At 39.6% G+C, this 14,015-nt stretch overlaps 3 protein-coding genes across 5 annotated transcripts; 1 reads left to right on the top strand and 2 right to left on the bottom strand.

Annotated features, from left to right (window-relative positions):
* Positions 1 to 1,292: 1,292 nt before the first annotated feature.
* On the top strand, positions 1,293 to 4,642 carry dnajc28 (DnaJ (Hsp40) homolog, subfamily C, member 28). 2 transcript variants are annotated; one of them, XM_058391327.1, is made up of 3 exons: positions 1,306 to 1,397; positions 1,876 to 2,731; positions 3,354 to 4,642. In XM_058391327.1, exons 2-3 carry the CDS (start codon positions 2,685 to 2,687, stop codon positions 4,486 to 4,488), a joined length of 1,182 nt encoding a protein of 393 aa, XP_058247310.1. In that variant the 5' UTR covers positions 1,306 to 1,397; positions 1,876 to 2,684; the 3' UTR covers positions 4,489 to 4,642. The 2 variants fall into 2 exon arrangements, with proteins under 2 accessions (XP_058247311.1, XP_058247310.1); XM_058391328.1 differs by lacking the exon at positions 1,876 to 2,731 and having other exon boundaries at positions 1,293 to 1,397; positions 3,354 to 4,641.
* An 88-nt stretch (positions 4,643 to 4,730) lies between these two features.
* On the bottom strand, positions 4,731 to 5,798 carry LOC131354066 (potassium voltage-gated channel subfamily E member 1). The gene has a single exon (XM_058391332.1). The coding sequence runs from the start codon at positions 5,193 to 5,195 to the stop codon at positions 4,806 to 4,808; it is 390 nt and encodes a 129-aa protein (XP_058247315.1). The 5' UTR covers positions 5,196 to 5,798; the 3' UTR covers positions 4,731 to 4,805.
* A 350-nt stretch (positions 5,799 to 6,148) lies between these two features.
* rcan1a (regulator of calcineurin 1a) lies at positions 6,149 to 13,693 on the bottom strand. 2 transcript variants are annotated; one of them, XM_058391330.1, is made up of 4 exons: positions 13,312 to 13,693; positions 7,773 to 7,946; positions 7,494 to 7,653; positions 6,149 to 7,381 (listed from the first exon to the last, which is right to left on the bottom strand). In XM_058391330.1, exons 1-4 carry the CDS (start codon positions 13,429 to 13,431, stop codon positions 7,206 to 7,208), a joined length of 630 nt encoding a protein of 209 aa, XP_058247313.1. In that variant the 5' UTR covers positions 13,432 to 13,693; the 3' UTR covers positions 6,149 to 7,205. The 2 variants fall into 2 exon arrangements, with proteins under 2 accessions (XP_058247313.1, XP_058247314.1); XM_058391331.1 differs by lacking the exon at positions 13,312 to 13,693 and adding an exon at positions 8,998 to 9,950.
* Between the last annotated feature and the right edge of the window lie 322 nt (positions 13,694 to 14,015).

The following is a 14,015-nucleotide window of genomic DNA, read 5'->3' as shown; positions in this document are numbered from 1 at the left end:
TTCACAATCTTATTATGCCGTGGCTTCTTCTGTGCTGTTGGATCTTCTTTGCGCTTCTGAGTCTGAGAGGTCCGTGTTTCAATGTGTGAGACTTTTTCTTTTGCAGCCTAACCCATGTAACATGAACGGAACTGATGGAAAAGCACTCCAGCAGATTGATCTCATTGCATTGATCTTGGTCAGATGCTAAAATGGTCCCATGGTCATCTGGGCAGCCAAATAAACACTGATTCACTCACACAGAGTACATTAGTCTGATCAGGCATGTAAACACAGACAAATGTGTCAAATGTAGATTTGTCTTAAAATACGTAAAAAAATGTTTTTGAAAAAATAATGAGAGAAAAAGACTTTTAGATGTGATTGAATTCTACAGTTTTATATCAGTATCATAGGAGAGATTCTTTCAAAGTAAAAAATGATTTAGGACCCAGTGGGCCACTGATGACCTGAATACAGGCCAGCCCTACATTTTGTTTTTTCTAAAACTCTGATGTTGAATACTGTGTGTGTGTGTGTCCTGATTTTAAAGCACTAATTCTACAGATACGTTTTTTTATTATTAGCAAGGCATTCTACAAGGATTCACAATCGCATAAACATTTGCAAAGTAGCTCTGTTCTTAGTACTGCATTTCCAATCTGAATACAAACGGTCTTCAACATTTTTTTTCTTTTCTGAATACCACGGTTTGACAGCACCATAAAGTGGGGAAGTCGAGGGTTGAATCCAAGGGCTCTGATTAGACAGGAGATCAATCAGATCCCTGTTAAACCCTAGGACTTATCCATAAAAATGTCTGTGGAAGGAAGCCCATAGCACTAACCTGTCAGAGGGCCCACTATTAATCCTAGCACCACTATTGTATTTAAATTTCTGCAGTCAGTGCACTGATGTTTGAATAATCTTCAATTACCTCAATATGTTATCATGAATAACAAGATTAGAGCCATTATGTATATGATCTAAATAGCCTAAAACTATGCTCACCTATTTTATGTAACAAGAAAGGACTACAGTAGGCTTTATCACTTTTATAGCTAATTCAAATTCAGTGTTATTGGTCATTGTTAGTATATGCTTTAAATAGCATCATATAATTCATTGCAAATTAACTCTTAAATTACTATCCGGAGAGGCTAATATATCTGCGATTACAATGATTAAGGACTTTGAGGAAATAACCACCGCAGGTTCATAGTGAGGGATGTGGAGTTTGGCGCCATCTGGAGGTTAGTTTAAAACACTGCAGTTATCATGTTACTGACTACAAGTTATTACACTACAAATCCCAGCAAGCATTTCTCCTTCTCGCACAACAAACCGCCGTTTTCTGGGCATAAGGCTGTTTAGACTTGAGCTCCAGTGTAATGGGAGGATTTTTAGAATAAACTGAGGTAATGCACATCACCTCTTTTCTGCTTTTATGCCACTGTGCGCTAAACTTACTACAGGCATGCCTTTTTTTGTTTAGCAAGATCTCAAATCAGGAGCGACTCGCGCGCTGCAGCAGCTGAGCGAAATCTGATTGATCAAGGGTGTAAAATCGCTCTTAAACCATATGTTGAGAATCGTTTTAAAAAGAGCATGGTATAAAATTTCGCTTTCACCATGAACAGTAAACGGACGTCGAAAATAGTGATGCGTAAAGTGACCTTTACGCATTACAATAAAAAAAAAAGTCGCACAGTGTGACGTATTTCTTGATCGCCATCCATTCAGAAACATAAACAATCATAAATAGAAGAGTTTTCATGATTGAGACGCAATGAAGAAGTTCATGTCAATTTCATGACATTTTACACTGCATGAAAAAAAAAAGCACAGGCTGATATACAAAGTTTTATAATCCCTCCATTTTGTGTTCCCTTACAGACATTTAGTTTCTGCAAAGTATCTATTTCCAGTGTTCATGTACAGCGATCAGGGATATTATGACCACCTGCCTAATTGTTTTGGTCCCCATTTTGCTGCCAAAACAGCCCTGTTATACACTATGTATTCTGACACCTTTCTATCAGAACCAGCTTTAACTTCTTCAGCAGTTTGATCAACAGTAGCTCGTCTGTTGGATCGGATCACACGGGCCAGCCTTCACTCCCCTGGTTCATCAATGAGCCTTGGCCGCCCATGACCCTGTCACCGGTTCATGACTGTTCCTTCCTTGGACCACTTTTGATAGATACTGACTACTGCACCCCACAAGAGCTGCAGTTTTGGAGATGCTCTGATCCAGTCGTCTAGCCATCACAATTTGGCCCTCATCAAACTCGCTCAAATCCTTACACTTGCCCATTTTTCCTGCTTCTAACACATCAACTTTGAGGACAAAATGTTCACTTACTGCCGAATATATCCCACCCACTAACAGGTGCCATGATGAGGAGATGATCAGTGTTATTCACTTCACCTGGCAGTGCTAATACTGTCATGACTGATTGGTGTTCCTATGAATCCACATGAAAATAAACCTCCTAGCAAAATACAAAGAAAAGAATATAGGGGCAAAGCAGCAATTAAGGGGTCAAGCAATTTTAGACACACTCCTTAGTGATGGAGGGGAAGCTACTGGAACAATCAGCACTTGTTCCCAAAGAGATACTAAATTAGAGATACTAAAAGCATCAGGCCATTAGAAAGACGTTGCCGCATGTCCTCTTCTCAGTAGCCTTCCTAAGTTGCCAATGAAGGATTGTTTCTTGACATCAAGTCATGTTGCTAAACTTATGTGGTGAGTTTGGTCTCAATATGTGTACGGCTCTAGTATATAATATTAAAAATACATACAAGAAAACAGAATTACATTAGGGTACATTGTCATTTGGTGCAACCATCAATCATTATGATAGAACTTAGTATCAGATAGTGAAACTAGCACTCTCCACTGAACTATAAAATTTCATGACTTTTTAAATACCTTAAAGGTGCATGCCATTAAGTATCCTGGGTTTTTTTTTTGTTTTTTTAAGGTGTGTTTTTTAAGGTGTTTTTTTATTAGCATGAATTGTGAACTAATCTTCCTATTTATTTCTATGTGCTTGGTATAATATTTATGGTTCTTCTTCATGGGTCAAGGGTTTTCAGAAAGTTATTGGGGTCTTAGATTGCTTCCTAAAGCAGTTGGAACCTGCTATATAGCCTCTCCCGGTCTGATAGAGATCATTTACAGGTTTCCAGGAGGAATGAACAAAAAACCCTAGCACATTAAAAACTTTGTCTTCTTCATTCTAAGGGTGTTGTCTTTTGCATTCAACATTTTATTGGAAATGCTGAATTAGAGTAGACTTAGAGATTACATTTGATGTGTTTGTTCTGGCCATCTTTCTGATGTTTGCATGTGTTCGCCTTTTCAGCACAATGAGCTGCTTTGCATTGCTGCGACTAAAACCTGGAGACCATCACAGACTCCTGTTTATCTACAGTGCCATCACTCTTCGCCTGCTCAGTTCCAGACCTCGACCTGGCCGTGGGTTAAGAGAAAGTCTGCGCCTGCTGCAGCTGCCTGAGGACGGAATCAGCAGCCATGCCAAGGTCAAAGAAGCTTACTTGCACATGGCCAAACTGTACCACCCTGACTCTGGAGCCCCCACTGCTGATGCTGCTTTATTCTCCCACATAGAGGAGGCTTACAGAGTTGTACTAGCTCACCTGGCACGGCAAAAATCTGCATCTCAGAACACTCGAGAAGAGGAAGAGGAGGAAAAGGTTAAAAGTCATGCACCACAGCACAGACAATACCTCAGCTACGAAGGCATGGGCTTTGGAACACCCAGCCAGCGTGAACGACAGTATCGGCAGTTCCGAATGGACAGAGCTACAGATCAGGTGTTGGAATACCGCTACAAAGCCATGGAGAAAGCAGCGGCAGAAGAAGGAGCCATGGTTCTGCGGGATACACGTCTGCGAAGTAAGAAGATCCAGATTACACAGGCTGTGGAGAGGCTGGTTGAGGATCTCATCCAGGAGTCTATGGCACGCGGTGACTTCCGTAACCTCAGTGGCACCGGCAAACCACTCAGCAAGTTCGAGCACAACCCCTATGCAGACCCCATGACCCACAACCTCAACCGCATCCTCATTGATAACGGCTACCAACCTGAATGGATCGTGGCCCAGAAGGAGATTAGAGAGACAATTGAGAAGATACGCAATAGGCTACAGGAAGTCCGGGCCAAACTTGGATCCCCAATGAAACACTCTGAGCAGATTCAGTGGAAAGAACACTGTGCCACTTTCTCTGATGAACTGGCTAAGCTCAACAAGAAAGTCGACGATTTCAACTTGATTGTGCCTCTGATGAGTAGGCAGATGGTTCATTTTAATATGAAAAGAGAGTTGGAGAAAGTACTGAAAACTGATCAACAGCATAGAAAAGAGAAGGAGCTAGAGAAAGAGAGGAAGCTCACAGAGGAGAGAGAGAATGCAGCAGCCTCTCAGAAGAACTCTAAGCAAGGATTTATTACATGGATGCAGAGTCTGCTGAAATGAAGCAATGTCAGAATAATGTATTTCAAAACACTGCAGTAAACAGCACCAAATTGAGTAGACTACACAAGTCTTTAGAATGATTTACAATTTATTTGACTGTTTAAAAGAAAATATATTAATCAGCTCAGTTCTCATGCATCATTGTGACAAATCAGCATCATGTGAATAAAATTCATATTTAAGATAATACATAGTGTTCTGTCCTTTTTAAGTAAGTATTCTACAGAATACAGATACAGAAGATCGTAATTTGATAATTGTAAATTTTAAATAAATCAGTTATCCACACTCACTCACTGTCCTAGTTTCTTGCCTCTTCATCCTGGCAGGTGCTCCAGGGCTGCAGGGTTTTCAATAACCACAGACTCCTTTTTGAGAGCCTGCGTTATGGCTACAGATGGAGCCAGCGCTCTCGCCCAGTCTCTGGCTATATACTGGTGGTACGGATCCTGCGAATTCTCTAGCTTTTTCGAGCGGATATAGCTGAACATGATGCCGAAGGTGAAAAAGCTGAAGAGCCCAACCATCAGTAAAATGTAGATGAATCCTTGGCTCTGAGCTTTAACTGGCATTGTGCTGAAAGGCTCAGCTGGCTGGTGAACAGCAGGAGGGAGAGGCTTTGTTGGAAAGTTCCAGGTTTCATTAAGATAGTGCTGAAGCAAGGAGAGCAGGAGAGATTGCACATCTGAATGATTTTGTGCTAGCATATTTTCCCTTTTCTAGTTAGAAAAAAAAAAAGAAAAGCACAATGAGTTAGTAGAAGATTTCAGATTTGATAAAAAAAAATAGTCACACAGAAAAATACTAAAAACACATACCCTCGAATCTCCAGTGGGTTGATTTCTAAAATGATTTGATGAAGTGCAACCTGTGGTGTATGGACCCTCCCTGGATCTTATCTCATAAATTATAGGCACACTGAGACTCTTAGAGGATATGGATATGGATCCACCCACATATATGAACCCCCACCACCACCACCCACACACACACACACATATCTCCCTCAAGTCATCAGCACATTTAATAAGTCTGAAAAGAGTGAAGGTCAGCAAGGGCAATGTCCTCATGTCATCGCTACATGCTTTTCAAATATCCTGTAATATTTTCCCAAGCCATGAAACGATTTAAATGACCTCTAATATCAGTATAACATTGGTGTAACTAATATAGTTGCTTAACACACACCAGATGTAACTATAAGCAGTAACCTGCCCTAGGATCTTTTTTTTATGTGTAATAAAGTAGTAATATCAGGAAGAAAAGCACTTATTGAGTGAGATCAGACAGAAAACAGTGTGTACAGACATCCGTATGACCTTGAGGTTTAATAGCTCTACAGCACAGGGAACAATGCTGCACATTGAAATAGGCAGTGGTGATGACATGTGATGTCTTTTTGAGCCTCATGGATTCTATTTCTAGAGTAATCCGTGCTTCACCTTCAAAGGTCCTCTACATGCGTCATTACTTCATTATACCACAGTATGAAGGCCCACTCATTCCGTGTAAAAAAAAAAAAAAAAAAAAAAGAAAAGAAAAAAGAAAAACTCAATTCATTTCAAAACACTTCAGTGGACTGTGGATCCAACACCATAAACAAACTTACAACATAAGCGGAAATCAAGGGAAAATGGTAAATCCACTCCAAGGACAACTGTACAAGTCAAAATCCTGATTTATTATTTTGGTTGTTAAGGTACAAATCACAATACATACATCCAAGCTGTTACTGAGTCGACAAGTTTGTGGAAACCAAGCAGGGTCTTTCAGTTTTCTTAGCAGTCAGACAATTAAGACATTACAATGAGGTGAACATACGTACACAGTCCAACAACACACACAGAGCAGACATTAGTACGATGACTTCCACCATGTAACAAATGTAACATGTGCAAATCCTAGTAAAGGGCATAAAGGTTGTTCCATATTAAAACTGACTGTATTACAGTGTTATGGTCGAAGGAAATTAATGCAAATTACAGTCATGACATATTTACATACAAATATTATCATCAAGATAATGTGTCAGGATGTGCAATAAACATTTCATTCCTAATGACCAAAAACGTTTGTCAAATAAATGGTAAACAAGTGGTTAATTCAACATATCATAATTTGAGAAATTAAGCTTATTAAATTAAATTTGTATTTCCTTTTCCTTGTGTTTCCTTACAACCAACATATATATATATAAAAAAAAAAAAAAAACCAAACCCATTATCACAAAGGTTAAACGTCTAACATTACGAACATTCACACAAAGGCTTTGTAACAATGCCTCACTTTTCCATTGATGCCAACAATAAAGAAAACATCATGTGTAAAAAGGAGACTATTGATCAAATAAAAACCCGAAAACCATGATGAGTTCCATCACAAAAATTCTCCTTTCACTGCCCTAAAACATGCTTCTCAAATTAAAGGAAATAAATAAAGCCACAACAAAAGGCTTTTGTTCTCTGTAGCCATAGACATCAATGGAAACCGTCCATGAAATCCCCTTGACCTTTAGATGTGGAGAAATGAGCCACTTTATCAACAAATACATGCAATAAACTCACTTTCCCCTGAAAGACAGTGCAGATGTATTGTGTCTTTCTCTGCAGGGCTGAGCTCTGACTGAACGCTTCCCCTATGCGGACAGACTACCTGCACGCCTGACAGTCCCAAGACAGAAAAACAAACTTAACAGCACAAGGACATACTCCTCATGCTCACTGGGTGACGGAGGAGCTGTAATCTGGACGCCGGGTCTGGATGATTTTGGGTCGTGGCCGTCTGAAGCTGTCCGTATCGTCCTCGGCACCGGAGCTGTCCTGATCACTCTCGCACACGTGCACCACCACACTGGGGGTAGTAGGGGTTCCAGAGTGTAGCTCGTATTTCTCCCCTAGACATTGAGACAATAAGTAAAGCTTAGCAATGAATACTCATTGCATATTTTTTTCTATTCTAAGAAACACAGCCAAGAGGTTTTCTTTTTATTGTAAGTGTAAAGGCACCTGGGCCAAGTCTGGCGATGGCACAGAGAAGGTCATAGTTGATGACCGGTGTGGCATCCTTAGCCTGTTCCCATCCCACAGGAGGAGATGGAGGTGGAGAGAGGAGGAACTGCTTCTCTGGTTTAGGAGGCTCCAATCGTGCACTTCCTATATGTACTGACTAACAGAATCACAAACGGAACAATGTTAAAAAGAACTTGGAACATGCCTGTCCCTGAAATAAAACTTTTCTTGCAAGCCAGAGAGACAAGAAAATAAATACAAATAACATTAACGTACCTGGGCAAAATAAAGTCTGAGCTCTGAGCCGTTGAAGTCGCTCTTGTGGAGTCTTGCTCTTGCCTCTGCAGCTGCTAGAGCATTGCTGAAGTTAATTCTCACTCGCCTGAAGCTCTTGAAATACTGAAAGGTAACTTCACTATCAAAGGCACGGAAGAGCTCCTCGAAACTAGCCTGAGGGAGAAAGCAAACACTGAAATAAATACACAGATACCTGGAAACACATTTTACACAGAAATATAGCCAAGTGAGCTGTAACTGCAATTCGAGGGATTTTTTTTTTATTATTATTCAGGCTATTTTGTGACATATTTGAGTGTTTCTATATTAATCCTCAGTGACGCATGAAATGCTAATGCTGTACAAGGCCTGTAAATGACTGGCTTTAGGCTCCACAAGATCCCGGTTTCCAGGGTAACAGGGAGATTCACTGAGGGATGCAAGAGCAGACAAATGATGGTGGAAAACTGTATCAGTCCCCATGCAAACTGTGTCAAAATTGCATCGTGAGCCAACTGTCTGATCCCCAGTCGTTTACCTCATGAGTGCGTGTCCGTGTGTGTGTTTGAGCGTTATGTCATCAATCGCGTCAGACTTGCAGCTCTGAATCGCTCCATATTCGTCATTCCACCCCTGCTCATTTCCACTGGTTTCCATTTTCCCAATCTTTTGTTATTCCTTTGACTGACTAACCGATTAACTCACAATAGTAAATGACTGGACAAAAGAATTCTTGAAAAGTCTAGCATAACTGATCAGCATATTAGCATAGTGGCATATGTTGATGCTACTTATACTCAGGAGACAACATTCCTGATCTCACCATCCTTACTCTCCCCTGCCTGTTATATCTGTCCATCATACTTCATCCACTGAAATCAGACCACTGAACTGAGTTAAACTGTTTTTTCTTTAAATGAGTTGCTTTCCTAGCCTCTGTCAGTAAACCTCTGTCATGCTGCTTCATACACCTGTTCTCAGATGTTTCTGGTTCAAAATCAACTTAAGATACATTTCTGTAATCACTCTAGCAAATCTTGCTTTATTTATTTATTTATTTTTTTTACCAAGTGATGTTAAAAAGGCAGAAATTTGTAGTACAGTTTTAAATCCATAATAATCCATCTACAAAGTGAGCCTACTCGTACTAGTCTTACACAGACACATTCATTCGTTTTGTGATACACAGACATGACCATTTTCTAAAAGCAGTAAAATACAGTACCCTGGCCTCAGGTCTATTAAACATATCCAGGTCCTCTAGGGATGCGATAAGGCAGAAGCGGTTGCACTTCATGGTTTTCAGGTGCATGATGGATGCTTGCCGGATCCTGCAGCGGACTTGAGAAGTGAGAAATCTGAAAGGGGTCCGTTTTGCCTTCCCCAGCGTGAGAGCAGAAAGAGATCCGGATCAGAAATAAATCCTTGTCTTCTTCAATTTCCCTGTTAGGTGCAGTTTTCTTTCTTTTGAAGTCAAGGCTGTGGTTGATACCAGAAATAGGTCACAGCCAAAACGAGCAGCACGTCAAAAGAGCTAGTGAGAAAAAATAAGATACGATGGAGGCACGCTGATCTGTTAACAGAGCTTAGGAAAGCTGTATTATCCAAAAAGAATCTTCTCAAGGGACCACGTGTTTTTACACTACTGATTAAACGTTTCTGAGGCTCAGTCAGACTGCACGCTTGCTTGCTTGTTCTCTGCTCTTTATATAAGAGCCTCAACAGCGCGGTGACAGGCCCGGCCCCTTCAGAAAGGGAGGGAGTGAAACTATAGTCCTCCTTCTTTAACTGCTCTTCAACTAGACTGCTGTCTATGCTGACTCATCTCCACACAAACCAAGAGCACGAGGGCTGGAAAATGTGTGTCACTGCTGACTATAGCCTAAACTCAGTTTTACCGACCTCAGTCCGCTCCGTTCTGACACATTCCTGCTGGGCATGTAGTGCTGGAAAACTGCGATCTATCAAACTGCGATCCTCTCTCGCTCCCTGAACACCCTCCCTTCATGAGCGGGATGGAAAATCTAAATCAGCTGAGCTGTGCGATGAAGCAGCTGTGTTATCAAGAGCTCCCTGCAGCATATTTTCCATGGGTGTTAATTCCCTTCATCTCTCTCTCTCTCTCTTATGTTCTCTGTTTTTGCTCTATATCCGTTTGTTCCCCCACCCTTTCTCTCTGACTCCAGAGCCAGCGGATTTGTCCCTTTATTGCAGCGCAAGTCAGTCCTTCATTTTAAGTGGCATTCAGCACGAAGACGTCAGACTTATTTTTACACTACATGACGTCTTTCTCTCCGTGTCTGGCAAGCCAAACAAATACAGACCTTCTCTAGCCCAAAGCCTTTCAGGTGAAATAGTCAAAGCATTGTGTCACTGTCACTGCAATGAGTGCAACTATATCTAAACACTCATTAGTGTGTGTGTGTGTGTCTGTGTGTGTGTGTGTGCACTGAGCAAGACCATTATTTGAGCAAGGCCAGACCACTTGTGCAGTGGAAAACATGGAAATATGAAACCAACATAAACCAAAGGGAAAGAATGTAGGTGCTGTAACGCAGAGCTATGAAGCTTTTAACAGGCGTGGCATTTAATAAATGACCACATATTCTGGTCAGCTCAAACCGTTCATTTACAAGAGCTTTAAAGGTTTAGATTGCATTAACAGACGTAGAAATGTAGTCTCCGAACAGAGGCATCATGCAGTACACATACTAAAAAGTCTGTAATATATCGTCTTGATCCTATGGTATTATATATTGGTATCCTTTATATCAACATATGAACATGTCTGTATACATACTGGTAAAAATTGACATGTTAGCAGACCACTAAATAATGACAATTTGTTAAACAATAATAATAATAATAAGGATTTGGGTAAAGGTGATGATTAGGTAGGGTAGGCCACGTGACATCCATCGATTGTATTCAAGTCACAAAATGAAGACAATATTAAATAGCTGAACTTGTACACAAAGCTTTTGTCAAGCCTCCCTATGATCCTTTTGGTCTCATTCCCAATGTCCTTTAGAGGACTTTCCTGATTCAGAACAGGAACAACTTGCACTTTCCACTGACTGAACTGTTTATAAGCTTTAAGGAAACATACCGCAGTCCATTTGTGCATTTCCAAACTTTCCAGAGACACTAAACCCAGTGGAATCTTCCATCACATGGACTATCAGATGACTCTTACAACATGGTGCATTTTCGACATTTTATCTTGAGCTGCCCTGATTGAAAAATCAGGTCAATGCCTTTAACAAATAATGAAACGATTCTTTCTATTTAAGCTTTAAATAAGTCTAAATACAAACATCTTAAACTGCACGAATCAAACAGATAAGCAACAAATTTAGGAGAGTCATGAAATCAGATTTATTATTATTATATAATAGTATTCTTTAATAAGTAATAACTGTAAGCAAATAGACTGGGATGAATACAATGTTTTACAATATAGAATGCTATTAAATATTACACAGGCTAAAAAAAATTTGGCTCTCTTTTTTACTTCTGTAGAAATGTACTGATCAAATAAACATGCAGAAATGATGGCAATCTTTTTCCTGAAACTCTTTTCTGCCTGAGTCACTGCTGATGAAGTCATTATTGAAACTACAAAAGTGGCTGTAGGTACTGCATGTAAAATACCAAAGATAAAAACAATGTGTACAGTTTTCAGTGTAGTGACACATGGAGCCACACCACTGGTTTACACTCTTAAGAAATCTAAACACTATTTGACTATTCAAATTTTCCTGTTCTGCTCAAATACACGTTTTGTTTCCCCCTCGCTGTTTTTTTGCTGTCCCAGCTGGAAACAAACATGCCATGCCTGAATATCTAACCTGGAGGCAAATTTTTTCCTTTTTTTTTTTTTTTTTTTTTTTTGTATGGCAATGTATGGCATTTTGAGCAAAACCCTGCCTTATTTTCTGCCACACAGACAAACATTCAATAGATGCCTTAAATATTAAAAATGATAAAAACACATTATGTGTATGTCTGGTGCCAGGTCTGATTACTATATTTGTGACTTATAAATAGAGCTCAATTTTTTTTAACAGTTAAAGGGACCCTTGCCTGTATAAGGTTTAAGAACCCTTGTTCGATGCAATACTGTGACACTGTCACATAGACTAACAACAAAACAATCACATATTAGTGAAGAACAGTTTTGCCACAGTAATGACTTTGTCCCTAGAGCTATAAATTATTTAGTCTCATTTATTGAATTCATTTTGAATCGAGTAACTTTCTGAGTACACAATGATGACAGCTGTGCAGTCATTATGGCTCTCCAGCTCAAATCATAGCCGCTGGTCATACAAATTGAGAGAGCAGGTTCAGCCAACTCACAAAAAGCTTGAATGAGCAGCGATAAACCATCACTGTTCACTAATTTCCCCAATAACCAATCACTGATCACCATTGTTCTCAATAACCAATCACTGATCATCACTGTTCCCAATAACCAATCACTGAAACCATTGTCACCAATAACCAATCACTGAACACCATTGTTCCCAATAACCAATCACTGAACACCATTGTTGTCAATAACTAATCACTGATCATCATGATTCCCAATAACCAATCACTGAACACCATTGTTCCCAATAACCAATCACTGATCACCATGGTTCCCAATAACCAATCATTGATCACCACTGTTCCCAATAACCAATCATTGATCACCACTGTTCCCAATAACTAATCATTGATCACCACTGTTCCCAATAACTAATCATTGATCACCACTGTTCCCAATAACTAATCACCATTGCTCCCAATAACCAATCACTGATCACCATTATGTGTCCAATTACTTCTTTGCACACTTCCACATTCTTTACTTTAAACTCTTTTCTTGCTTGTGCCACTGCTTGGTTTTGTCCGTGTTCTTGACAGGGTTTATAGCATTTTGTATAAATGTAAATATTTAGTTTAGTGTCACGATAAATAATTTAGAATATGTTGTTGTTCTTTGTGTCACCTGTTTTGATATTCAAATAAGCAAGAAGCTTTGGTTAATATGCAAATTAGTCTGTGAGGTCACCAGGGACTCGCCTTCTAAATATGAAAATAGATAAAATAAAATAGATAAAATAGATAAAATAACTATTTTTATTAACTATTTTTTTTCCTCGTTTGCTTCCGATATTGCTGCGACAACAGTTTAATGCAGGTTACAGCCCATGTCCTGTGTATTTACTGTCCTGCTCTCATCTCACACATTTATGTGTACTGTTATGCGTTACACCGTGGTCCTGGAAAAACTATGTATACAAGCTATATAGAGGAATGACAATAAACACCCACTTGACATTGACTAAATAAAAAAGGTATTTATTGGTCTTGAATATTTTAGTTTACAATGGAAAAAGAGAGACATTTCAAATAGATATCTGTTTAAAAAAATCGTCGAAATATAAGGTCCATGTTCTTCTGACTTCACATTCATTTTCCAGCCAACAAAAGACATTAGCATCAACACGGCTAACAGACTAAAGGTGACAGTAAGTCAACTACTCACTCGGAGCTGTCCGTGTCGCAGGACATCTTCATCAACTTTCCATGCAATCAGAGAATCAGGAAGAGCAGTGAAGTGCACATTGACCAGGTTTTCTTCCTCCGCCATGTCTGCCTGCTGCATGATAACACCAGTCTCCAAAGTAACGTTACAGCTAGCTAATGTCAGCTAGTTAGCTTTACAGACACTCAGGCTTGTTAGTTAGCCCGCTACCAAGCCAGTAAATGCTAGCACACATCAAACGTTTGGATAATCATATATCCTGCAACCCTTCGTAATATTTTAGATATTTAGATGTTTCAGCATCTAAAAAAAAGGCCGTTTGCCGATCAATAAAATAAGGTTAAACCATAAAACAGCTCATGTTTAATAGGTGAACCGTATCGAGCTTTTCAGGCAACTGCCGGCGAAGCAGATTTCAAAATTAAAGCCCCGGAAATCATATTTAATTCGTAAAAAAAAAAAAACTAAAGCATTTGAGAACAAAACGTGGCACTGCTCGTTATTTAGTGTATCTACTGGGGCCGTATTTAATCAAATAGGCAGTGTAAACTTTTATACTGAGCAGGCAGTCATTTGAAAGTCATCTTGTTCTGTGTGCGCATTTGAGTGAAGACGTCACACAGCTCTGAGTAGCACGTCTCCTGATTCCTACACACAATGATTCCGACTCATTTCAGTGGAAGGGTTACACATTTAATATATTT

The sequence above is a fragment of the Hemibagrus wyckioides genome, linkage group LG06 (assembly GCF_019097595.1).
Source record: "Hemibagrus wyckioides isolate EC202008001 linkage group LG06, SWU_Hwy_1.0, whole genome shotgun sequence".
NCBI classification, from domain to species: domain Eukaryota; kingdom Metazoa; phylum Chordata; class Actinopteri; order Siluriformes; family Bagridae; genus Hemibagrus; species Hemibagrus wyckioides.
Note: the sequence above shows the minus strand (reverse complement) of the source record. Positions and strands in the feature narration are given on the sequence as shown.